The following is a 27,816-nucleotide window of genomic DNA, read 5'->3' on the forward strand; positions in this document are numbered from 1 at the left end:
AAGATCTTACCATGTTTTCAGGAGAGTACATACGATCGTCTATAGCTTCCTCTAAGAGACTTGAGAGAGTTTCCCAAACAAAAGTGAAGAAAAATGAGGGTTCTAAAAAAAATTTAGGAATTTATATTCTTAAAAAGAGAAAATTGCAGATGGTCGCAGATGGACATGGTTAATCTACGAACATACAACTTACAATGCACGCCTATGCTTTAAGCGCTTATATATTCAAAGATGAGAAGACAAAATCGCAGATTACCCTAATCCATCTGCGATTTTAGTGGCTATCTTACATACTTATAAAGCTTGCATTTTCCCTTGAATCTCATGCATTTGAAACCCCCCACAATAATTTGCTAAAACCTCATGCATTTGAAACCCCGAAACCTTTTCACCTTCTTAATAATTAATCACACATAATCAATGGTAATTCATATGAGATAATAATTTGCTAAAACCTCATGCATTTGTATGGTATTAGAACATGTTTGAGTTTTTGGGTTTTAGACTTTAGTAAATGGGTAATCCGTTTGATACGTTGGATTTGAACCTATCTTATTTGAATTACCCAAACTCTTATTTTCCTTATTCAAATGTTACATCAATGCCAAACAAAAGATAAATTAATAATATATGCTCATGCATGTTTTGTACAAGCCCCAATCAAAATACAAAATATCATGATCATACAATTAAGTGTGTCTTTTATTCCATTTTTGGCTTTATAACAAAAGTTTGTTTATGTGTCGAAGAAAGAAAACTTGAAGATGAATATTTAGGTTGGATGTTTATATAAGATTTGTTTTAAATATATAATAAGCAACGATTATAAATAATAAAATCAAATTACATGGATATGTCATATTATCCATCCAAGTCTTTTTTGAAATGCAAATTGTCTATCTTATCACTTTATTATTTAGTGTATGTTTCAAATTTTAATAATAATATTAAGTGTTTCTTAAAAGTCTTATTTAACTTATTATTAATAATAAGTGGTTTAAAATTAATGAATAACAAATTTAAATGATAATAACATCAAATTATAAACTACATTTAGCTATAAATAAATTGTATTTTAAATGAACATCATTATTGAAATTAAAAAATGATCGCATAAGTAAAAATATAACTAATCAATAATAATAATTGTTAAAAATAATACTAAATAGATAATTATATTTAATTATATTAATAAGGAATGTGGGTTGATGTCAATTAATATTATTGTTCAAAATAATTATATATATATATATATATATATATATATATATATATATATATATATATTAGTGTAAAAATATTATCTCAAAGTTAATGTCAATAACATAACCATTTTAAACATATATCTTTTAATATTTTAACAATATATTTTTAAACTTCGTTGCGCAACGCACGAGAATTCGTCTAGTTTTTATAATTATAGGTTATTTTTAGCTATTTTCTGCAAAGGGATTAGAAATTTTGTTATATCTATAATTCAAAACCACCGATTAATTTTAACATAGTCCGTTTTAGCAATCTCTAAATATTATTAAAAGAGAACCTTTATTAAAAGAGAACCTTTAATTCACCAATGAAGCAATCAAGGCCCTTGATTGTATTTCAATCATAGGATTTTCACCATTAGATCAAATTGATGACATCATCTTCTCAAAATAGAATTCAAACATCTAATTATAGAATCTTTAAATTTACCAATTACATTTCAAACACAATTACATTAAATTATGGAATCCTTAATTATAGAATCTACTCATATTTAATTATAGAATCTATTCATACTTTCGAAAATATATTTCACAATTCAAGCATAATTACATTTAATTGTAGAATCTTTAAATTCAGCAATTATGTTATCAATTAAAGCATATCATTCTATTTATATATGAGACATCGGTTTCTCCATAAATCTGGCCAAAAACATGAATAACCGCCTCCATCTTTCTCCTCTATTTTTCTCTTAAACCAGAATTCCCTAATCCTCTTCTTCTTCATGTCAATGGTTGTGCTTCAATTGATGTTTTGTGTGTTCATAACAGAATGTAGCACCATAAGGTGGTTCCTTTTTCTCATGGATTCTTAGAATTTGCGTATTGCCTCTTCCTTGCATCTCCAATTATCACACCTCTGTTTTGGCTTCACACAAATCTCTACAAACTAAAGCAAGCATCTCCTTCAAGACATCTTTTGACGATCTATGTCATCATTAACCCTAATTAATATTGTTCATAATTTAATTCCATTATTTATAGTTTTTGGCTTCAAAATTTAAACCTGATTAGTTTTTTCTTTAAAAAAAAAACTCATTAAATAAGCATATCAATAATTATGTTATCTTTAATATATATTAAAACAAAAATCTTATGATATCATCTGAAACAATCTAGGTCATTGATTGCATTTCAATCTTATGTTTTCCACCCTTAGATCAAATTGGTGACATCATCTTCCCTAAATGGAATGTATTTAATTCTAATAAAAGCTTTCCAATTGTCAAACAAAATTAACTTAAATCCATTGAAATAGAATGTATTTAATTTTAATAAATTTCCCCTATTTTAAATCTTGAATTTTCGGTTATAAAGGTTTTAAAATAGTCAACTTTAAAAACATATTACTGAAAACCATTTCAATTAAGACATTAAATATCAACCATTAATATAAATCTGTTTATATTAGCAAACCATTAATATAAAATCCATTTTTATTAGGAAACCATTAATTTCTAAATATTATTAAAAGAGAACCTTTAATTCACCAATGAAGCAATCAAGGCCATTGATTGTATTTCAATCATATGATTTTCACCATTAGATCAAATTGATGACATCATCTTCTCAAAATAGAATTTAAACATCTAATTATAGAATCTTTAAATTTATCAATTACATTTCATACACAATTACATTAAATTATGGTATCTTTAATTATAGAATCTACTCATATTTAATTATAGAATCTATTCATACTTTCGAAAATATATTTCATAATTCGGGCATAATTACATTTAATTGTAGAATCTTTAAAATCAATAATTATGTTATCAATTAAAGCATATCATTCTATTTATATATGAGACATCGGTTTCTCCATAAATCTGGCCAAAAACATGAATAATGTAACAGCCCAAAATCTCAAGTATTGTTAAATTGCATTTTAGGGTATTTTAAAGGAGGGACTCGGCGAGTTGGAGCCAGACTCGCCGAGTAGGGTCGCAGATTTGGTCGCGGGTTCGCGACTGGACTCGACGAGTCCAGGTATGGACTCGGCGAGTCGACGCTGTTCAGCAGAAAACCCTAGCGGTTTCGTATTGGGTCGTATTTAAGGGTTGCATGTCGTCATTTCACGTCTTTTGGCCGATTGTGGAGAACCCTAGACGACTGTGGCATTTGGAGCAAAACTTGAAGGCCATTATTGACTTTGAAGGAATTGTGGTGCAAGAAGAGGGAGGATTTTGGCCAAAGGAAGAGCAAGGGGGTCGAGTTCTGAGGTTTGGGGACACAGAGAGTATGTTTTCAGGTAAGGTTTCGGATCATTCCTGTTATTTTGATGTGTACTTGAATTTAGGGTTTATGAAACCCATTTAGAGATTTGATGGAGTATTGTGTTGTTATACAAAGGTTTCTACCCTAGTAATAGGATGATTAGAGGTCCAGAAGTCCCCATGAGTGTGTATCTCGGGAAAAACGTACCTCAGGAAGCAGTTGGATCGACTGCATGGCGTGGACTCGCCGAGTCGGATGATCAGACTCGGCGAGTAGCTTGAAGATTCACTGGGACTCGCCGAGTTGTTCTTCAGACTCGGCGAGTAGCTTGAAGATCTACTGGAACTCGTCGAGTCGTTCTTCAGACTCGGCGAGTGGTGTCAGGATGCTTATACTCGTCGAGTTACCCTTTGCACTCGACGAGTCCAGTCAGGATTGACCGTTGACCTGTATATATATTAGAGGGGTCAGTTGCCTTGTTTGATAAGATCATTAACTAAGGCTGTGGTATTATAGGGAACCTGCGGAACTAGCGGATTGTGTGCGAGTAGCTCGAAGAGGTTATAGCCTGCGTACTACGAGGTGAGTCTTCTCACTATACCTCACCCGGAAGGGTTTGATTGTGTGACCGGAAGGTCAAGTATGTTATGTGTTATGGTTATATGCTATGAATGGAAAGTTAGCTGCTACGTGTGATATACATGCTTATATATGGGCCGGAAGGCAAGGTATTATGTGACAGAAAGGTCAGGTATGTTGTGTGTTATGTTTATATGCTATGAATGGGAAGTTAGCTGCTACGTGTGATATACATGCTTATATATGGGCCGGAAGGCAAGGTATTATGTGACAGAAAGGTCAGGTATGATATGTGATATATGTGCTTTATGTGTTAGAGTATTTGTATTATGTGTTATATATGTGTACGGGCCGGAAGGCGATTATCTTGTGGACCGAAAGGTCCGGGCCGGAAGGCAATGTTATGTGGATCGAAAGATCCGGGCCGGAAGGCGATATTATGTGGATCGAAAGATCCGGGCCGGAAGGCGATACTATGTGGATCGAAAGATCCGGGCCGGAAGGTAATGTTATGTGGACCGAACGGTCCGGGCCGGATGGCGTATGTGCGTAAGGTATATTGGGGAACTCACTAAGCTTCGTGCTTACGTTGTTTATGTTACGTTGTTTCAGGTTCTTACAGTAACGCGGGATGGCAACGGTTCGATTGTACACACCGAAGAAAGAGTTGAGTTTTGGAGGATCCTGGTCTTCTTTTATAATGAAAATGAAACTACGTTTTGTAATTTGAATGTAAATAAGATTTTAAACAAGTGTTTTTAATATTAAAGTGATTAATTAAATGAAAATTTTATTTTTGGAAATTTGGGTGTTACAAATAACCGCCTACATATTTCTCCTCTATTTTTCTCTTAAACCAGAATTCCCTAATCCTCTTCTTCTTCTTCTTCTTCTTCATGTCAATGGTTGTGCTCCAATTGATGTTTTGTGTGTTCATTACAGAATGTAGCACCATAAGGTGATTCCTTTCTCATGGATTCTTAGAATTTGCGTATTGCCTCTTCCTTGCATCTCCAATTATCACACCTCTTTTTTGGCTTCACACAAATCTCTACAAACTAAAGCAAGCATCTCCTTCAAAACACCTTTTGACGATCTATGTCATCATTAACCCTAATTAATATCGTTCATAATTTAATTCCATTATTTATAGTTTTTGGCTTCAAAATTTAAACCCGATTAGTATCAAGAAATGAGAAATTGCAACTAACTTCTAAAAACTATCAAGAATGTATAATATATGATGATAATAATGCTTAAAAACACCGAGTTTGGTCTGATTTGAAAAAAGTAATTTTATATGAAAGTAGGATTGCAGTAATACTAAAAGAACCTATATGTTTTTTATCTGATGCAAAAGTGGTCGAAACATACTTCTAAATTGGTAAGAAATAGCAATGACCTTTTAATTCATTTTGAATAACCATTTAATAGATATATTTGAAAGATATGAATACTCAGTAGTTAAGACCATAGACCTTACTCAAACGTCCGCAAATGTCTTGAAGTAAGCATTCATTTTTCAATTATTTTATCATTGTCATAAAATAAAAGTAAAAAATCATCATTTGTTTAAATTGTTTAATTCGTCTCATAATAACAAGTAAGTTCTGTGCCAATTATGTATTTTGATATTTTTAATGAGTTATGGGCAATATCTAAATTGAGGAAGCATAAATGTTTTTATATTTCTTTGTTAGAGTTTTTTTTTTTTTTTTTTTTTTTTATATTTAATATTGTATGTGTGTGTGTGGGGGGGTGGGGGTGGGTGGGTGGGTGGGGAGGAGGGGGTTATGTGGTTCATTTCAAATAAACATAAATAAGTTGCTATTTTTAAAATAAAAAATTCTATTTCGCAATATAACCATAAAAGAACAATGTATTTTGAAAGTACATTGTCAAACGTTGGATTATACTTGCGTAGACCCGTTTTGCGCATTGTTAACTATATGTTGCTGTTTCCGGTGTCACAGGTAAAAAAAAGTTTGAAGGTACTTTGTGGCGATGAAGGTCGCTCAACTAATAAAACAAAAAATATTGTCTATAAAGAGGTCCTTCAACGACTATATATATTTACCAACCTCAGTGTATTTTATACACATTTCAATAATATCAATAATCCTAATTTTTTTATAATTATTCTGCAATATCTATATACATTTATATTTTATTTATGCATTTCCCGTGTTTAACGCGGGTATAATCTAGTTTTGTCTTTAATAAAAAAAAATAAAAGGGTTATTTCGAGAAAAGAGATAGACAAGCCGGAAAAAAAAACGCAAGGCAGCAGCAAATAGCTGTTGGGATCGATGGAGCCAGCAGCGCCGCCGTGGGTGGCTGCAGATGGCAGTGGTTGCGGCGGCGGCCGGCAGAGGTCATTGGTGGCTGGGATGATCAGAAACGACCGCATAACTCTCCAATTTCAGTTTTGAAACCAAATTGTGAAGGTAACATCTAAACCCTAGTAAAGATTGTGAAATTGTTGGAGTTATTGTGATGCATTCACAGCTTGGTATAGATTTGTATCTTAAAACGTCACTAGAAACTTGAATTATTGGAAGAATATTATATACGGCATTGACTTAATATTTAAATTGACAGATTTGACTTTTCTGTGGTCAAGCTTTAATTTGGATTTTTTTTACGTTGTGTTAAAGTAATGGTTGTAAGATGATCATTTGTTGGGGTTTTAGCTAAAACAAGACATAGAACTAAGTTAGAAGAAAGCTGAGTTGAGACTTGAGATAGTGTTTAGGGACCTAATTTTGTCAATTCTGGGTTAAATTGGGGAATGGTGATTAAATTGAATTAGATAATGTTAGTTAATAAAAATGAAAATATTATATATATATATATATATATATATATATATATATATATATATATATATATATATATATATACATATGCTAAAACTATGGAATGATGTTAAATCAAGTAAAAAATCAACCAAATGATAGCTGGAACAAGGTTTTGATTACATAGGGAACATATTGGAGGGGCTATACGACCTTGTAATATATTATTATCAGATATTGATGACTGCTGATAGGAAAGTGGGTTGAGGCATACTTGTTGGGTATTTTATAAACTGATATATAATTAATTAATTAATATTGATGTTACATATTACTTATATATACATCCCGATTACTAGACAAAATGTTTATTTTGATGACTATAAATATAATTCAAGAATGATCTAATCTCTTCTCCAATCTCTCTATATGTAGTCAGACTAGTAACTGTATGGCTGTGTAACTAACCCATGAGCTACATTCTAACAACTTACTTCTGTTGACTTTGGACTCCAGCTTTGACTTTTGTTTGACTAATTTGTTTACTTTTCTTCTGGTATATGTATATACTATATAGTAGAGTATTGTTAAAAACAACCAACTTAGTATTGAATTGTGGAATATTATGCAAATTTAGGATATATGGTATACTACTTCTAGCTTAATTAAGAAGGACAACTGGGGATTGTTTATACTTTATACTTTATAGTTATGGCAAGAGTGTATGTACTATGTAGTGAGGGGTATATATGTTTGAAATTGAACTTGCTTATATAGTTTTGTCTTGACTTCAAAGTCGTTGAATGAAAACTTTCAAGGTAGCTCTTCATTCAATGTTGTATTCCTATAACACTATTAGTTACCAAAATGTAAACATATCTAGAATGTAAGACAAGAGAATAAAAAGAATAGCATCAATTAGTAGAAATGCCGTATATAATTATAATGTTGCTGCTCGAGATGAGATTGAATTCAATACCTAGACAATGCCTCTGTAGTACATACATTAAGTTTCAATTTGGTTTAGGAAAGGGATCGGGCTTGAATTGAGATACACTTTCAGATGGATTAGTCTACAATCATAAGTCTTTATTGGAATGTCTTTGAGTATTCTTTTTGTTTTATTAATTAAGTAGCTTATATTATAAAACAGAGCAACAAATTAAATTTGTCAATTAATTTATCAGGTGAAAACATTGCAAATAGGCATCTGGCGAATGTCAAAGATTTGGTCATAGCTTCAAGAATGCAAAATCCATTTTAATTGGAAAGGTAATTTCTTGCAAGATATTATTACTCTTTTTAAATCTGCTGACTAGTGGGCTTTCAAAAGTTCTACATGTTGTTAATTACTTACTTTAATGTAGGTTATACATGCATTTTAGCTATCCAAAACATTCTCATTTTGTAGGTTTTTTTTTATCATTATATTAATGTTGGTTGAACCCACAGAGCATGAAAAAGATTTTATGTATTCATTACCTCTTGTGTTATGATGCTTTCCTTGTTTCTTTAATTTTACTTTTTTCTTGCAGGGTAACCCCTTTTTAATTTTATTATGTGTTTTGAGGGTTTTATTGTATATATAGATAAGGACTAACCTTGCCCTTTACTTTATTTGATTTGTTTCTTTAGGTCATTGAAGATGCATCATATATTATACTCATAACCATGTTACAGGTCAGTTTTTTCTAACTCAAGTGGGTGAGTTATCTATGTGAACCTTGTAATAGTTGAAAAACACCATGTCTTATATACACCACACTTTAATAAAATAATCAAATAAACAAACCGAATGTTTCCTGTAATTTAGGGAACCCAAGTGTCAAAGATATAACATAAACTTTGGGGGCTACTTTGTGGACTTTAAGAATCATATGTGAGGTCTACTACTATTTAGAACTATTATGTACTATTGGCCTGCTAACATGTTCACAAATTCGTGTATCATTTCCCACTTAAATATATTGAAATAATAATGTAGTTTTTTAAATTCACAAGTTCCTGTATCATTCCTGACTTTAATACATAAAAATAGCAATATAGTTTTAAAATAATGTGATTCAGGAGATTGTAAGTATTAGATTACACTTTGAATAAGTTTTAAAATAAAAAAAATATATTTTAGGTATTTCTGTAAATCATTAAATTTCAAAATCAAGTTTATAATCTTTAATTATGATAAGTCTTAAAACCATCATATATATCGTTTTTGTGGGCAAATGCATTTACGTGTGACATGGGGAATAGATTTAGCCAAAAATCACTTTCATTGACTGAGAGAATTAAAAAGAAAAATAGTCCATGTCCAAAGTAATAAAATTTTGTGGATCAAGTAATACAATTTTGTGGATACAAATCAAACATTGATTTCCATGTCTTGTTTTGGTCAAAGGAAAAGTAAATATAGATAGACTAAGCATGTAGTCTTGTGGATACAAATTTTTAATTGACTTCCAAGTCTCCCATGACAATAACTTGTTTGAGACATCACATGCATGGGCTACATAGTCATCATATTTGTAACTTGTAAATTTTCTGTTATAAATTAAAATTTATTTTCATATAAACTCCACAAAAAAAAATGTAAAACCTCACAAGGAAAATAAGAATCACATGGCAAGACTCTGCCTGAACATTGTAATTTATATAACATGGTGTTTTATCAGGTTTTATATATATTGATCTCAAAGGATTACCCAGAAGGGTATAAATACAATAAACAAGGAAAGCTATAAAAACGCAGACAATCATGCTATACAGTATGTAGATAAGCATAAAAGATATTATCCGAATGTAAATAGATTTCCTTTACTTGACACATTAACCTTGTTACATCAAATAATAATAAAAAGAACTTATTCTGCTATATCTAGTTTTTTAAATCGTTAAACCTAAAAGTCAACTTTATAATTTAGAACAATAATTTACAAAATTTTATAAACTATTTTCGATTTCTCAAACACATAAATGCTTGTTTGTCAATACTGTGTTAAGACTTGTGACCAAATAATTACATGTGCTATGCGGAATATACTTTGGACCAAAACCACTTATTTTGATTAAGAGAAAATTAAAAATGAACCAGGCCCAAAAGAATACAATTTCGTGGATACAAATTGTCCATTGACTTCCATGTTGGCTTCAAAGTATGTGTATCATTTCCGACTTAAATATATTAAAACAATACTATAGTTTTTAAACTCACAAGTTCGTGTATTTTAATATATAAAAATAATGATATTTTTTTTTTAATAATGTGATTCAAGAGATTGTATGTATTAGCTCATGAACAAAACAATACAATTTTGTGAATACAAAATCATGTGGATACAAAATTTCCATTGACTTCCAAGTCTTCCATCACAATAACTTGTTTCATCACAACTTTTCTTGACCACCAGAGTACTGTAGCAGTGAATGATGTACTGCTTAGTTTGCAACTTGTAATTTTATTTATTGTCATATACACTCCACGAAGTGCAATGTCAAGTTTTGTCCCCTTCTCTAGCATACTGTTAAGAACATGCTAAAAAACCAAAAATTAAAATAGGTTTCCTTTACTTGACACATTAACCTTGTTACATCAAATAATACTAAAAACAACTCATTCTGTTGTATCTAGTTTTTTAAATCGTTAAAACTAAGAATCAACTTTATAACATAGAACAATGATTTAAAAAAAATTATAAACTATCTTTGATTTCTCAAACACATAAATGCTTGTTTGTCAATATATAGGTTTCAATTCATAAATTGTTAAAGACTTGTGACCAAGTAATTACGTGTGCTATGGGGAATAAACTTGAACCAAAACCACTTATTTTGATTAACATAAAATTAAAAGTGAACCTGGACCAAAACAATACAAGTTTGTGGATACAAATTGTCCATTGACTTCCATGTTGACTTCAAAGTCTTATGTATCATTTTCTTGTGAACAAATTCCCAAGTGAATGTATCATTTCTACTTAAATATATTAAAACAATAATATTGTTTTTCAATTCACAAGTTTGTGTATTTTAATCTGTAAACATAATAATATAGTTTTTATAAATAATGTGATTCAAGAGATTGGAAAATATTAGCTCATGAGCAAAAAATAAAATTTGGTGGATACAAATTAAACATTGATTTCCATGCCTATTTTGGCGGAAAAGTAAATATAGACAAAGACCAAAAGCATGTGGATAAACTTGTTTCATCACATTTTCTAGAACGCTTGAATACTGTAGTAATGAATGATATACTGCTTAGTTTGCAACTTATAATATTGTTGTGATGAATTAAAATTATTATTTTCATATAATAAAATAAGACGAATAAACAAACTGAATATTGCATGTAATTTAGGAGGCCAAGGTCTGATACCAGTATTTTCAAAAAATAATAATAAAACTAAATGAACTTTCTTATGTATCATAAAGTGTGAACATATTGATTAGTAATCTTAAACACTGGTTTTTTTTTTTATTTAGACTTAATAATAATATCAAAATAATAACATGATTTCTAAAAAATGTGATTTAGAAGCTTGTTAGCATTAGATTTCCACTCATTTGACATGTTCAACCCATCTCACAGTTTCATATTTAGCCACGGTTTTAAATTCCCAGCTTATAATTGTAACTATCACTTAAAAATATTTATAATGTATCTATGATTTATTGAAATGGAAATGCGTATTTGTCAAATACTGCATTTTATTCAATTCTAATTTGTTAAAAGATTGTGGTGAAATAGAATTGCATGTGCTGTGTGGAATAGTCTTGTCCCGTAAACCACTTTTTGTGATCGAGATAAAGGGCGTGTTTGGCACGGAGCTTTTGGAAACGTTTGGGAGCTTCTAGCTTTTGGCTTTTGATAAAACAGTCTAGTTTAAACAAAAAGCTTCGTTTGACTGTACGAGTGTTTAGCTTTTAGTTTTAACAAAACGCTCCGACTCTAAAAGCTACTTCATGTAGCGTTTAACAAACCGCTCCTGAGCTTTTGAAATCAATTTCCATAATTACCCTAAAAAATATATTTATATATTTATTTATTTTTAATCAATTGTCATTTTATGTAATTTTATATATTTCAAAAGCTTCCAGCTACTTTTGCCAAACATTCATATAACAAATAAAAGCTACAGCTTCCCGCTACCAGCTACCTGCTACACGCTTCCAGTTACCCACTACCAGTTAACCGCTAGCCGCTACCCGCTTCCAGCTAACAGCTACTTTTACCAAACACGCCCAAAGAAAACTTGCATAAGCATATAAGTTTGTGGTTACAAATTTTTAATTGACTTCCAAGTCTTCCAATATTGCAACAAGTTATTCTTCATTAATTTATGGCTTTATAAATGTACTAGTTACTTCATCATAAGAACCCATCACTTCATCATCACAACTCATCTGCTTGCTTCAATTTTCTTCTAAACTAAAATTAAGTTAGGGTTGATAATGGGGAATTGGAGGGGTTTGGGTTTCCATCTCATTTTCGTATGTGTGTTTTTGTTTGCAGCCACATATTCTTGTTTGGGGTTGGAAATGTTAGTGTCATTTGCTCTGAGCAAGAGCGAGTTGCTCTCCTCAAGTTCAAACAGAGTGTTGAAGATCCTTTTGGAATGTTGTCATCATGGGTTGGAAATGAGTGTTGCATGTGGGAACGAATCCAGTGTGATGGTGTCACTGGAAATGTTCAACGCCTTCATCTCAAAGGAGATGACTATTGCCTCTTAGTCGGTAAAAAGGTGAGCTCTTCTTTGGCAGAGTTGAGGCATCTCAAATACCTCGACTTGAGTCAGAATTATTTTCAAGGAAGTCGGATCCCTGAGTTCATTGGATCATTGAAACAGCTGACCTACCTCAATCTCTCTGATGCTAATTTTGATGGTATTATTCCTCCTCACATTGGAAATCTTTCTAATTTAAAGGTTCTTGATCTCAGTTCAAACTATTATGAAAACTTTCTGAAGGCAGATGATATGGCGTGGGCTTTTAGCCTTTCGTCACTCGAGCTTCTCTACTTGAGTGCAGTGGATCTTAGTGGAGCACAAAACTGGGACATGATGCTTCACATGATTCCCTCCTTAAAAGAGTTAAGTTTGTCACATTGTAGACTTTCCAATGTTAATCTTGGTCCTTTTCCTAATTCCAGTAGAATACTTCCTAATATAAAACACCTCGATCTTGGCTACAATTCTTTCAAAGGTCCACTCCCTGGCCTTCTTCAAAACATGACATCCCTAACATGCCTCAGTCTTTCTGGATTTAATCTTAGTTTGGCATGGAACTTTCCAAACCTACTAAGCATGATCCCTTCTTTGTCAGAGCTTCATTTGTCAGGTTGTAGGCTGGATAAGATGCATCTATCTTCTCCACATCTTAATTACAGTACACTTTCTAACATCCAGCACCTCGATCTTAGCAATAATCCACTTGGAGGTATATTTCCATCTGTATTGACAAACATGAGCTCCCTAGAAGTCCTTGACCTTTCAGATACCATGTTGAATTCATCGCTTCCTATTATGCCTAAACTTCTAGAGCTTCATCTTTCTTCTAACAAGTTTAAAGAGATTGAGGATGTTGGAATCTGGAGACAGTGCCACCTGAAACAATTGCGTGTGACAAATAATTTGTTCCGTATGGAAATGACTGACCCACCAAAAAACGCATCAGAATGCTCCCAATATTTTTTGGAGTTGCTGGAATTAAGTCAGAGTTTAAATGGTAGAATTCCAGAAACACTTGGAAGACTGGTGAATTTAAGACACCTTGATCTATCGTACAACAAACTGACTGGTTCAATCCCTGAATCTGTAAGAGGATTAAGATTTTTACAAGTACTTGATCTATCTGAAAACCAGTTGACTGGTCCCATTCTAGAATTCCTTGGGAATCTTACCCAACTTGCCCTTTCTTCTAACCAATTGAATGGTTCAATTCCAGAATCCCTTGGAAAATTAGTAGCTTTAACAAAATTGTATCTACGTTCTAATTTATTAGACGGGACTATTCCAGTTTCGATTGGGCAACTTGCCAAACTCAGTCATCTCTTTATCTCTAACAATTCTTTAGAAGGAGCGGTTACCGAAGCCCATTTTGCTAATCTTTCAGTGTTGAAGGAATTGGATGCTTCTTCTAATACTAAGCTGACATTCAATGTTTCACGTGGGTGGATACCTCCATTCCAGTTGATATATCTTTCTCTCAGCTCTTGCAATATCGGGAATGGATTTCCGCAGTGGCTTCAACATCAGAGGAAACTTAAGAGGTTAGAGTTGTCCAATGCTACACTTTCGGGGCCGCTGCCCACATGGCTGCGGAAGATGCCCATCATTAATTTCTTAGATCTCTCTCATAACAAACTCAGTGGATCTTTGAAAAACCTTCCTAATGCAGGAAATGGTGATGTATATGGGCCTTTTCCTGCATTACTTCTGGAATATAACCTTTTCAATGGGTCGATTCCAAGGTCATTATGCAGAAGAACAGATTTGGAAGGGCTTGATCTTTCAAGAAACATGTTAAGTGGGAAAATTCCCAACTGTATGGGGAATCTGCAGGGTTTGGCTATCATGAGTATAAGCTCAAATCAGCTCTCTGGTGCCATTCCTAGCTCAATTGCTCTTATTTCATCATTATTTTGGTTAAATTTGAACAAAAATAACTTTACTGGTGAAGTTCCTCCAGAATTAGGGAATCTACAAGGTTTGCGAGTCTTAGATTTGGGTGACAATAAATTATATGGAAATATACCCAATTGGATAGGGAAAAAACTTACATCTTTGGTAGTTCTGAGTTTAGACAAAAACAACTTCACTGGTAGAATTCCTCCATCTCTTTGCAAAAGTTCAAATCTTCAAATTTTGGATCTTGCATACAACAACTTAACCGGAACCATCCCTCCGTGTGTAGGAAACTTAAATGGCATGGTTGTGAGTCACTCGATATATGAGCATTATCCAGATTTCGATTCTGATAAGAATGTGATTCAGGTCATGAAAGGTGTTGATCTTGAATATACAACAACTTGGAGTATGGTTTATAACATGGACCTTTCAAGCAATAAACTTGTGGGAGAAATACCTGTTGAGCTCACTGCACTTTCCATGTTGGTGGGTCTGAATCTGTCTAATAATCATCTGAGAGGGGGTATTCCAGAGAGCATTGGAAAGATGATGAAGTTGGAAACTCTTGATTTCTCAAAAAACGAGTTGAGCGGGAGGATCCCTTCAAGCATGGCGGCTTTGACTTTTTTGAGCCATTTGAATTTGTCACACAACAACTTGTCGGGTCAAATTCCAACAGGAAATCAACTGCAGACGCTTATTGATGATCCATCAATATATGCTGGGAACAAACATCTATGTGGACCTCCATTGCAAAACACTTGCTCAAATCATCAAGATTCAACAACAACAAGCAAGAAGAAACACAAAGCAGCTGATGAGAAGATGGAGGTATGGTTGTTTTATGTGGATATAATGAGTGGTTTTGGAACAGGGTTTTGGGGTGTTATTGGAGTTCTGATGTTCAAGAAGCAGTGGAGACACAAACTTTTCATGTTTGCTGAGGAAACCATGGATAAGATATACGTTGCAGTTGTGGTAAGAGTTGCCAAGTTCAAGAGAGGAAGAGAATAGCTGCATAGATCATGTGGAATGCAAGTAGTTCTTGAATGCATGTTATCAGTGATGGTTTTGCTTTTGAGATATGCTTATTCTAATGTATTACTATTTGGATTTTGTATTTGTATGGCCTTTGTGATATGAGTGTTGTTTAGAGGTGCTAATTTACAAAATTTCTTTTGGATTTGGTATTTATACATGATCAAGTTGTAGATTTAGATTACTATGTATTTGAGTTGTAGATCTTTTTTTTATTTTTAATTCTCGACCTTCTTCTGCTGCTCTCACTCCCAACATGCTGTTGCATCCCTCAGTTTTCATCTGCATTGGTCCAAGTAAGTAATTGACTCATTATTTATTTTCTTCATTTGTAAAATTTCTAGTTTTTCATGTATAGAAAGAGGATGTTTGGGTGAAAGGTGGAGTTTTTTTTTTGTTGGATTTGGTATTTAGATAAGACTATGGTCTAGTATGAATCTGCAATGGTAGTGATCTTGGTTGATTGTTTGATTATATTCTCATGAGTCTGCAAGTTATGAGATTAGATTAGGGTTAATCTCATATTTTTGTGTTTGTTTGTATGGTGTTCAGTCTAATTAAACAATCACTCTGATTGACATGAAGTTGTATTGTTGGTATTTGTTACAGAAAACTGTTGGTTTTGGATAGGATAGGATAGCTATGTTATGTAATCCTCAACAAGGCATATCATCATTGACAATAGATGTAAGTCACTTCTGATACTATATTATTTCTAAGTTTATGATATTTTGTCAGTTTTTTTGATTTTGGATTTTTCTTGACCCATTCCCCTTTCTACTTATGTGTTTTATGTTTTTCATATATTGTTATCATGCGTAACCTTGTTCTCTACTTTATAAAATTTGTTTCTTAATTTAGATCATTTTGAGTGCATCATCGCATGGCTCTTCATGATTGCTCCTCTCCTCCATTAAACCATGTTAATTACTGGTGAGTTTTGTTGTGTATTTTGAATTGCTTCAAGTGGATAAAATATTTTGCCTGAACCATATAATTTGAAAACACGTTGTTTAATATATACGACAGCCTGATTAAATAATAAACACAAACAAATAAATAAAATGAATGTTGCATTCAGTTAAAGTAGCCCAACGTTTAAGGTTTAATACAGTGTGAAAAAAATAATAATAGAACAAATATGTGAACTTTGGGGGCTACTTTATGGACTTTAAATTCATATGTGAGGTCTACCGTGAAAGTAATTAGACTTCTTATGAATAGATTTGACTAGTTATCCTCAAAAAAGCATTTTTGTTCCAAAACAATAAAAGAATTTGTTGCAATTTTGGTAGTTATTTTGATGTTTTATAGCAATTTTGGTCATGTTCCAAGTAAAGTTACCATCTTACCGTTTATCTAAAAATATTGTAAGTTCATATATATTAAAATGCCTTTAAACATTCTTTTTATTAAATTTGTTTGCAGTTTTGGTTATATTTTTAATGGAACAATAAATTATTAAATTTGTCTATTGTATCAGGTGAAAATTACCAATTGTGTTTGGAATCTACCATGAGATTAAGCTCAAATCAACTCTCTAGTATCATTCCGTGTTCAATTGCTCGTAGTTCATTATTATATTGTTTAAACTAGGTGTGAGACCCGTGTATTACATAAGTTTATTAAAAATAAAAATTTAATGTAACAACTCAAATTTTTCAAACAAATTTTTCATTTTTAAAACATAATATTTCCCATTAAAACAAGGCATAAATAGTTTAATTATTCGGGCAATACAATTATTCAAACTCCCAAGATCCTAAACAATCTTCAGTGTGTATCGATCATGCCGGCGCCTTCCCACGGTCCTCGCTAGTACCTGAAATACATACATACACAACAACTGTAAGCATAAATGCTTAGTGAGTTCCCCAATATACACTTACACACATACGCCTTTCCAGGCCCGGACCTTCTGGTCCTCATTGCAACGCCTTCCGGCCCATCACATAATCGCCTTTCGGCCCATAACATATTGCCTTCCGGCCCACATATCATACATAGCACATATAACACTTAACTTACCACATATAACATACATAACCATATAACACTTAACTTACCACTTATAGCATATAAGCATAACACATACATACTTGACCTTCCGGTCACACAGTCAAACCCTTCCGGGTACAGTATAGTGAGAAGACTCACCTCGTAAGTGCTGAAAGCTAGCAACTCCTGAAATCGTTCGCGCACAAACCGACGAGCTACAACCCTCCTATCACATTACATAACTCATTAATACTCATATCAGCTAAATGTGACTATCCCTAAAAAGTCAGACTTAGGTCAACTCTGGTCAACGGTCAACGGTCAACCCGACTGGACTCGGCGAGTACCATGGCGACTCGGCGAGTCTAGTCGTCCTCACAGATTCCTGAATAATCCCTTTCTACTCGTCGAGTATACCTCTTGACTCGACGAGGTCCTCGTGGAAGAATCGCGGGGCCACCCCGACTCCACTCGCCGAGTCTGATGAACAACTCGGCGAGTCCCAGCACATCTTCAATCTACTCGCCGAGTCTGAAGAACAACTCGGCGAGTCCATGCCATGCAGACGAGTAACTGCTTCCTGGGATAGGTCTCGTCCCGAAGTACACATGCATGGGACCTTCTGGACCTCTAAAGGTCCTAATACAAGACTATAATCGTGGGGTAACAAGGCATTTCTTCATCAAATCACTAAATGGGTTCTATAAACCCTAATTTCATAATTACATCAAAATAATAGAGCAAACGCGAATTCTTACCTGGATGATATGTTCTCTGTATTCCCAACCTCAGAATGTGACCCCCTTGCTGCTCTTTTAGCCAATCCTCCCTCTTCCTTGCACACCCACTCTTCTCTAACCAATAATGGCCTAAGATCTTTGCTCCTGCTGCACTTAATCGATTTAGGGTTCCTCTCAAAAGGCAAAAACGAACAATGACGGCCAATGGACCCCTTTTATACGTCCCAACCTTGAACGGTTAGGGTTTTTGCTGAACAGCGTCGACTCGCCGAGTCCATATCTGGACTCGTCGAGTCCAGTCGCGGACCCGCGACCAAGTCCGCGATCCTACTCGGCGAGTCTAGGCACCAACTCGCCGAGTCCCCTCTTAAATCACCCCAAAAACATAATTTTAATAATACCTGAGGTTCCGGGCTGTTACAATTCTCCCCCACTTGGATTAGACTTCGCCCTCGAAGTCTCATTCTGCAAATAGTTCCGGATGCCGCTCCCGCATTTCACGCTCCGGTTCCCAAGTCATTTCTGATCCCTTACGGTGTTGCCATTGAACCAACACCAGAGGTATTTCCTTATTCCTCAGAACCTTGATCTTCCGATCCCTGATAGCCACTGGTCTTTCCGCGTAATTCAGGCTCGCATCCACCTGAATATCCTCCAATGGAACCACTGCCGACTCATCGACTATGCACTTCCTCAACTGCGATACATGAAAAGTGTCATGGATCTGACTCAACTCCGCTGGCAACTCCAACCGATAGGCTACCCGGCCTACTCTTGCAATCACACGAAATGGCCCAATATACCGGGGCCCCAATTTGCCCCTCTTCCTGAATCGAATCACTCCCTTCCAAGGAGAGACCTTCAGGAGAACGAAGTCGCCGACTTGAAATTCAAGCTCGGATCGGCGCCTGTCTGCGTAACTCTTCTGTCGGCTCTGGGCAGTCAATAATCTTTGTCTCACTTGTTGAATCTGCTCTGTCGTCTGGAGTATGATCTCCGTGCTGCCCATCACTCTCTGTCCCACCTCTCCCCAGCAAATGGGAGTCCGACACCTCCTACCATACAACAGCTCGAAAGGTGGCATACCAATGCTCGAATGATGGTTGTTGTTGTAGGAAAACTCCGCCAATGGTAAGTACGCATCCCAACTACCCCCGAAGTCTAACACACACGCTCGGAGCATGTCTTCCAGCGTCTGAATTGTCCGTTCGCTCTGACCGTCTGTCTGGGGGTGGTATGCGGTACTAAAATGCAATTTAGTACCCAGCTCCTCATGGAATTTCTTCCAGAATCTGGAAGTAAAGCGCACATCACGGTCTGACACAATCGAGATCGGCACCCCGTGCCGAGACACCACCTCTCTAACGTATATCTCCGCCAATTTCTCCGCCGAAGAACTCTCACCGATGGCAAGGAAGTGTGCACTCTTTGTCAACCTATCCACGATCACCCAAATTGCGTCAACTCCCCTAGCAGTCCTCGGCAATTTGGTGATAAAATCCATAGTAATCTGTTCCCACTTCCACTCGGGGATCTCCAATGGCTGTAACTTGCCATGCGGTCTCTGGTGCTCAGCCTTAACCCTACGGCAGGTCAAGCACCTCTCAACGAACCATGCCACGTCCCTCTTCATACAGGGCCACCAATATTCCTTCCTTAGATCCAAATACATCTTTGTAGCACCGGGATGGATCGAGAATTTCGATTTATGAGCCTCTTCCATCAACGTAACACGCGTACCGCCCACGAACGGCACCCAAATTCGACCCCGAAACGTCATAAGGCCTCGACCATCCCTGACAAACTCTGAGACTAACCCCACAACCCGCTCCTTCTTCTGCATTTCTGGTCGCACAGCCTCCGCCTGTGCCCTACGAATATCGTCCAATACAGGAGTCATCACGGTCAGTCTCAAGCACACATCTCGCAATGGAGTGCTCTCCGCCCTGCGGCTCAATGCATCGGCTACCACATTAGCCTTGCCTGGGTGGTACAGGATCTCACAATCGTAATCCTTGACCACATCCAACCACCTCCTCTGACGCATATTTAGGTTGGGTTGATCCATCAAATACTTCAAACTCTTATGGTCCGTGTATATCGTGCATCGAACCCCATACAAGTAGTGGCGCCAAATCTTGAGAGCGAACACTACTGCCCCCAGCTCTAAATCATGCGTGGGATATCTCGCCTCATGAGGCTTCAGCTGCCTCGATGCATAAGCTATCACATGACCCCTCTGCATCAACACTGCACCCAATCCCGAGATTGATGCGTCGCAATATACCACGAAATCTTCCATCCCTTCAGGGAGAGCTAATACCGGGGCTTCGCACAATCTCTGGCGAAGTGTCTCAAAGGAGGTCTGCTGCTCGGGCCCCCATGAGAACGTAACACCCTTCCGGGTCAATCTGGTGAGTGGCACTGCAATCTTGGAGAAATCCTTGATAAATCTCCGATAATACCCTGCCAACCCAAGGAAACTTCTGATCTCGGAGGGTGACTTCGGCACCTCCCAACTCATCACCGCCTCAACCTTGGCCGGGTCGACCAATATCCCTCTCTGATTAACCACATGTCCTAGGAACTGGACCTCCCGCAACCAGAATTCACATTTGGAGAACTTTGCAAAAAGTTTCTCCGACCTCAATACCTCAAGGACCTCCCTCAAATGTTCCTCATGCTGCTCTCTCGATCTCGAATACACCAGAATGTCGTCGATAAATACGATCACTGACCGATCCAACATCGGCCTGCATACCCTGTTCATGAGATCCATGAACACAGCCGGGGCATTGGTGAGTCCAAAAGGCATCACCACAAACTCATAATGCCCGTATCGCGTCCTAAACGCTGTCTTCTGGACATCTTCATCCCGTACTCTCACCTGATGGTAACCCGACCTCAGGTCGATCTTGGAAAACCAAGATGCTCCCTGCAACTGATCGAATAGATCATCGATCCTCGGCAACGGGTAACGGTTCTTGACCGTTAGCTTGTTCAACTCCCGGTAATCAATGCACATCCGGTGTGAACCATCCTTCTTCTTGACGAACAAAATAGGTGCTCCCCACGGCGAGCTGCTCGGCCGAATGAATCCCTTCCCCAGCAACTCCTGGAGTTGCGAGGACAACTCTTGCATCTCTGGAGGTGCAAGACGATAGGGCACTTTAGCAATAGGTGCTGCCCCCGGAACCAGATCAATACTAAACTCTACTTGCCTCACAGGCGGTACTCCCGGCAACTCCTCGGGAAAGACATCTGAAAATTCGCGCACCACCGGAACTTCCTCAACTGACTTCGGTTTCTCGGAAACCTTCCGCGTATCCATCACATACGCCACAAAACCTTTACAGCCCTGCCGTAGACACTGCCTCGCCCTAGCGGCCGAACAAAAAGCTGATCCCGAACGGGTACCCTCGCCGTACACCGAAAGAACTCCCCCTCTAGGGTCTCGTATAGTCACCAACTGACGCTCACAGTCGATAACAGCGCCGAACCGGCTCAGCCAGTCCATGCCCACGATGACACAGACATCCCCCATCGCGATAGGAATCAGGTCAATCGGGAATCCAACCCCGAAAATCTCTAGTACACATCCCCGAAGAACCTCCGTAGCACAAATCACCTTCTCGTCGGCTATAGAGACTCTCAAAGGTCGACCCAACGACTCACGACTAACACCAATATGCTGACTAAAGGCTAAGGACACAAAGGACCTACTCGCACCCGAGTCAAATAACACTAAGGCAGGCACAGAGTTCACAAGAAAAGTACCTACGCGTATAATAACATAAGCATAACATCTTGACATTAAAATAAGTACATGAATTAAAACATACCTGCCACAACATCGGGCGCAGCGCGGACCTCCTCCGCAGTCAGCTGAAAGGCTCTCCCACGAGCCCTCGGGGCCTCGACCTTCACTGGTCGAGTCTCAGTAGTCCTGGCAACAGGTGCAGATCCCTGACGAAGCTGAGGGCACTCGGCCTTCCGATGGCCGGTCTGGTTGCAATGAAAGCAAACCATAAATCCCTTGGGACACTCCCTAGCAATGTGTCCCTCCTTGCCACACTTGTAGCAAGCACCGGCTCGACACGCCCCATCATGACCCTTACCGCACTTTACGCAAGTGCGGTTCTTCGAACCTCCCGTCCTCGAATCGGCGGACTTGAACCGCTTAGCTGCCGGCTGAGACTGAGCCGGTCGCCGGTCTGCCTGCTGAGACTCGACCTCCTCCCTGGCCTGAGTCTCTAACTCGATCTCACGCTTCCTGGCATTCGCCTGAAGCTCAGTAAAAGTATGGTAAGTGGAGTTTGACACAAACTCCCGGATCTCCCTCCTCAGAATACCCAAGTACCGGCTCATCCGAGCCTGCTCTGTGGCCACTAGCTCGGGGCAAAACATCGCCCTCTCGTGGAACTTCCGTGTGATCGCCGCCACCGAATCAGTACCCTGCTTGAGGGCTAAGAACTCCTGGACCAATCGTTCCCGCTCCACCGGGGGAACATACTCATCCCTGAACATGGTAGTGAACCCTTCCCATGTCACCGCCGCAGTCTCTGCTAAAGTGAAGTTCGCCGTCACGAACTTCCACCAGTCCTTGGCTCCCAGACGGAGCTGGTTCAAAGCGAACCGTACCCTCAGGTGCTCCGGGCATGAACAAGTGTAGAAGCACCCCTCTATATCTGCGATCCACCTCATCGCAGCAATCGGATCCTGCGTCCCATCAAACTCTGGTGGCTTCGTGTTGCTGAACTCTCGGAACAACAATGAATCACCCCCCTGTGGCCTAGCAGCGGCCACAGCTGCGGTAGCTGCAGCGGTTGCAGCCTCAGTCAATGCGGCGTACCGCTCGTCGAACGTTTCCATAAGGGTGGTCTTGATAGACCCAAACATCTCCGGGATCTCAGCCCGGATCGCCGCCGCCACCTCCTCCTGAATCATCTGACGAATAGCCTCGTCACTCGCACCGCTCGTACTCGCCCCGTGTCGCGGTCTAACCATGGTATCTCTGAAATACAACATAAAATTATCAGAGATTCTATCAAGTGCAATTGCACTCGATAACGCGACCCTACCCCGTCCCCGACATCCAGGGATTCTTACTTGGGTCTCCCACTGACCCGGTGTCCTCGGTAGTACGGGCCCAATACTACCGACCACACCGCATCAGTGTTCATCCCAAGTCCTCCTCCCCAAACTTCGGATAGTGAGTACTCTACTTCTGATACGCTCAAGCTACCCGCATACTAGCAAAGCATCACATATAGGCAACTTCCCTAGACTAAGGCATCACAAATCAGGCCACTCTAGTCCTATCATGAATACCTAGTCTTCTAGCATGCATAACAATTCATATCATATAATATTGTAAGGTATTTTGGGGATCTTTTACCGCTCGGGCGCTGGCTGATCGTACACACTGCTTCTTTCTTGCTTACCACAAAATCATTTACAAAAGTTTATGCCTTTATTTGAAAAGTTTCCTCAAATCCTCGGTTTGAGTTCAGTTACCCCCGAAGGTGCACCCGAATCCCTCAAACCAAGGCTCTGATACCAATTGTAACAACTCAAATTTTTCAAACAAATTTTTCATTTTTAAAACATAATATTTCCCATTAAAACAAGGCATAAATAGTTTAATTATTCGGGCAATACAATTATTCAAACTCCCAAGATCCTAAACAATCTTCAGTGTGTATCGATCATGCCGGCGCCTTCCCACGGTCCTCGCTAGTACCTGAAATACATACATACACAACAACTGTAAGCATAAATGCTTAGTGAGTTCCCCAATATACACTTACACACATACGCCTTTCCAGGCCCGGACCTTCTGGTCCTCATTGCAACGCCTTCCGGCCCATCACATAATCGCCTTTCGGCCCATAACATATTGCCTTCCGGCCCACATATCATACATAGCACATATAACACTTAACTTACCACATATAACATACATAACCATATAACACTTAACTTACCACTTATAGCATATAAGCATAACACATACATACTTGACCTTCCAGTCACACAGTCAAACCCTTCCGGGTACAGTATAGTGAGAAGACTCACCTCGTAAGTGCTGAAAGCTAGCAACTCCTGAAATCGTTCGCGCACAAACCGACGAGCTACAACCCTCCTATCACATTACATAACTCATTAATACTCATATCAGCTAAATGTGACTATCCCTAAAAAGTCAGACTTTGGTCAACTCTGGTCAACGGTCAACGGTCAACCCGACTGGACTCGGCGAGTACCATGGCGACTCGGCGAGTCTAGTCGTCCTCACAGATTCCTGAATAATCCCTTTCTACTCGTCGAGTATACCTCTTGACTCGACGAGGTCCTCGTGGAAGAATCGCGGGGCCACCCCGACTCCACTCGCCGAGTCTGATGAACAACTCGGCGAGTCCCAGCACATCTTCAATCTACTCGCCGAGTCTGAAGAACAACTCGGCGAGTCCATGCCATGCAGACGAGTAACTGCTTCCTGGGATAGGTCTCGTCCCGAAGTACACATGCATGGGACCTTCTGGACCTCTAAAGGTCCTAATACAAGACTATAATCGTGGGGTAACAAGGCATTTCTTCATCAAATCACTAAATGGGTTCTATAAACCCTAATTTCATAATTACATCAAAATAATAGAGCAAACGCGAATTCTTACCTGGATGATATGTTCTCTGTATTCCCAACCTCAGAATGTGACCCCCTTGCTGCTCTTTTAGCCAATCCTCCCTCTTCCTTGCACACCCACTCTTCTCTAACCAATAATGGCCTAAGATCTTTGCTCCTGCTGCACTTAATCGATTTAGGGTTCCTCTCAAAAGGCAAAAACGAACAATGACGGCCAATGGACCCCTTTTATACGTCCCAACCTTGAACGGTTAGGGTTTTTGCTGAACAGCGTCGACTCGCCGAGTCCATATCTGGACTCGTCGAGTCCAGTCGCGGACCCGCGACCAAGTCCGCGATCCTACTCGGCGAGTCTAGGCACCAACTCGCCGAGTCCCCTCTTAAATCACCCCAAAAACATAATTTTAATAATACCTGAGGTTCCGGGCTGTTACATTTAATATCAATATTTAATCATTAAATATTTTATAAAGTAATACTTTTACATAACATAATATAATCTTTTGTAATATTTATAAAAGAAATCAAATATTCTTTAAAGCATTTATTAGACTTTATTATCAAATTAATAGAATGATTCTCTTTCTTTATATGAAATTTAATTTTAAAAAAATGAAAATTCCTAAAAAATAACAAGTGGAAAATAATAATTCTAAAACTCCCATAAAATTACAAGTGGCAAAACTCTTGAGAATTTGACAAGTGGCAAAAAAACCTTCATTTATTAGAGAGGATTATGAACAACAATAGCTTTATTGGTAAACTTCCTTGGGAATTAGGGAATCTACAAGTTTTGGAAGTCATAGATTTGGGTGACAATAAACTCGGTTGATATATTCTCAAATGTATCGGGAAAAAACTTACATATTTGGTAGTTTTGAAGTTCACCAAAAACAACTTCACCGGTAGAATTCCTTGATCTCTTTGCAAAGATGGGATCTTGATTTCAATGTACAACGTCCAAAAGCTTACCTTGAACATGGGTGGGTAATAAATTCAATTATGGATAACATTCTGTTCTTCCCTTTCTGAAGTAAATTCGTGATTTTTCTTCACGAAAATCATTTGATTTTGGAATAACTAACAAATTAGCAAATGGGTGCTGTTTTACAAGAAGCAATCGGTCATTACAAGGCCCTTATGACCCAATTAACATCATGAAGAACTAGGTAAGTATTGTATACTAATTCTTGTAAAAAAAAAGCATGGTGGTTGTTTTGTGAATCCAACCATGAAGTTTGAAAATTTCCATTTTTCAATCAATAATTGGTACTATATTCATCTTTATGAAGGTGCTTCAACGCCGATGATTACATCTACTTCAAGGTCCTTGCGAGTTTTTATGTTCTGTCGATCTTTTACTCAGATACATAAACCGACATACTGGTGTTTATCGGTAATGGATTTTTAGGTTGATGTTAATTGTATCATGTGTAAACCATAATATGCTCAATAACTTGCAATTATTGATGAAATAATCAAGAATTGACCCAAAATCATGCATTGATTGGTGATATTCTACACCATGTTTATCTATAGTCGTTAATTTTATAATTGACCCAAAATCATGCATTGATTGGCTTGATTCTTTGTTTTGCAGCTTCTCTATATGTGTGTGAATGCTAACTCAGGTGATGCCTTCATTTGATCAAGTTAGTGTGTTTAGTCTTAAAGAGAAATATTATATACTCCCTCTATTTTAATGAAATTGTTTTAGGTTATGTATCTTTCATCTCACATCTGTTTTAAGGTTGCTAGAAGTTACATTTCTGGTATAAAAGGGTGTCCCTGGTTGTACTTGCATACTTTGTTAGTTAGTATTAGATACATACCATATATAGGTTATGTTGTAATTTAGTTGCTACCTACAGTCAAAGTCAAACCATTCTTTTTCCATTCATATATGTTTTTTTTACAATTAAGTTTCATCACGTGCATTGTAGCAATTATTCTAATAAACGTTTATGGGTTGTGTTCTTTAATGCTTGCAGATCTCGAAGTGGTGGTTCGATGGACTCACAAAGTGGGAAACGAAAGGAAGAACAAACGAAGAGACCGATAAGGGTAACAAAGTGGGTGTGATAAACTCATTAGGACATTGCTTTATTTATATAAGGGGGACCAGTAACGATGTGTCCAATCTTGGGGACCAAGGGTTGACTGTGGACCAGAGTCAATTGCCACATAAGCTGAGACTAGGCAGCCACCTCACCGGTTTTTTACTTCTTTGTTATGGAAACTTTTTATTATAGGTCAAGGGACCATTTCATCCGGTCAATTTATATGTCGTTCCCTTAATGTACAAAAAAGATTAATTGGGTGACCTTTTAAAACAAACTTGACAAGTTCGTTAGGATAACATGACATTTTCGCTTTTCCTATTAACAAATCCACATGTTCGTGTATCTCATTTCCGACTTAGATATATCGAAATCATAATATCGGTATTTAAATTTATAATTTCGTGTATCATTTCAAGAGATTGTAAGTATTAGATTACACTTTGGATAAGTTTCAACGTGCTCCCAACCTGTTTGTTTCTTTTTCACTTTAGCCCAACCAATTTATCACTTTTATTTTAAAAAGTTTGTCATCTTATTATTATTATTTTTTGCATATGAAGGGAACCAACTTGTGTTTTACCGGCTAATTAAGGTAACAAACCCATTATAACCGGTTAGGTTTGTTACTTGGCTTTTTTATTTGGCTAGAAGGTGTTGACATGTAGCTTCGTCATTCTAATTTCTTCCCATCTGTCAAACTTTCATCTACATATCAATCATATGGCGGTTGGTTTAGTGATAAACTGATAACAATTATAAAGTCTTCCCATATGTGGAGATAAAGGCAAGAGAAAGGCGCGCACACACACACACATACACATTGCTCAGTTTCATCCCCTGCCTCCCC

General features: G+C 37.3%; 1 protein-coding gene across 1 annotated transcript; it reads left to right on the forward strand.

Annotated features, from left to right (window-relative positions):
* The first annotated feature begins 5,941 nt into the window (after positions 1–5,941).
* LOC128127759 (receptor-like protein 46) lies at positions 5,942–15,498 on the forward strand. Its single transcript, XM_052766443.1, has 4 exons — positions 5,942–6,037; positions 6,301–6,511; positions 6,666–6,720; positions 12,372–15,498. Exons 1-4 carry the CDS (start codon positions 5,942–5,944, stop codon positions 15,496–15,498), a joined length of 3,489 nt encoding a protein of 1,162 aa, XP_052622403.1.
* The last annotated feature ends 12,318 nt before the right edge of the window (positions 15,499–27,816 follow it).

The sequence above is a fragment of the Lactuca sativa genome, chromosome 8, assembly GCF_002870075.4.
Source record: "Lactuca sativa cultivar Salinas chromosome 8, Lsat_Salinas_v11, whole genome shotgun sequence".
Lineage (NCBI taxonomy): Eukaryota > Viridiplantae > Streptophyta > Magnoliopsida > Asterales > Asteraceae > Lactuca > Lactuca sativa.

What these genes read in the sequence shown, in the direction of transcription:
- LOC128127759 (XM_052766443.1), top strand. Translation starts at nt 5,942, where the DNA reads ATGTATTTTGAAAGTACATTGTCAAACGTTGGATTATACTTGCGTAGA. An exon ending in TGCTGTTTCCGGTGTCACAG is followed by an intron (nt 6,038 to 6,300) that starts GTAAAAAAAAGT and finishes AAAAAATAAAAG; the next exon opens with GGTTATTTCGAGAAAAGAGA. An exon ending in TTTTTTTACGTTGTGTTAAA is followed by an intron (nt 6,721 to 12,371) that starts GTAATGGTTGTA and finishes TTTTGTTTGCAG; the next exon opens with CCACATATTCTTGTTTGGGG.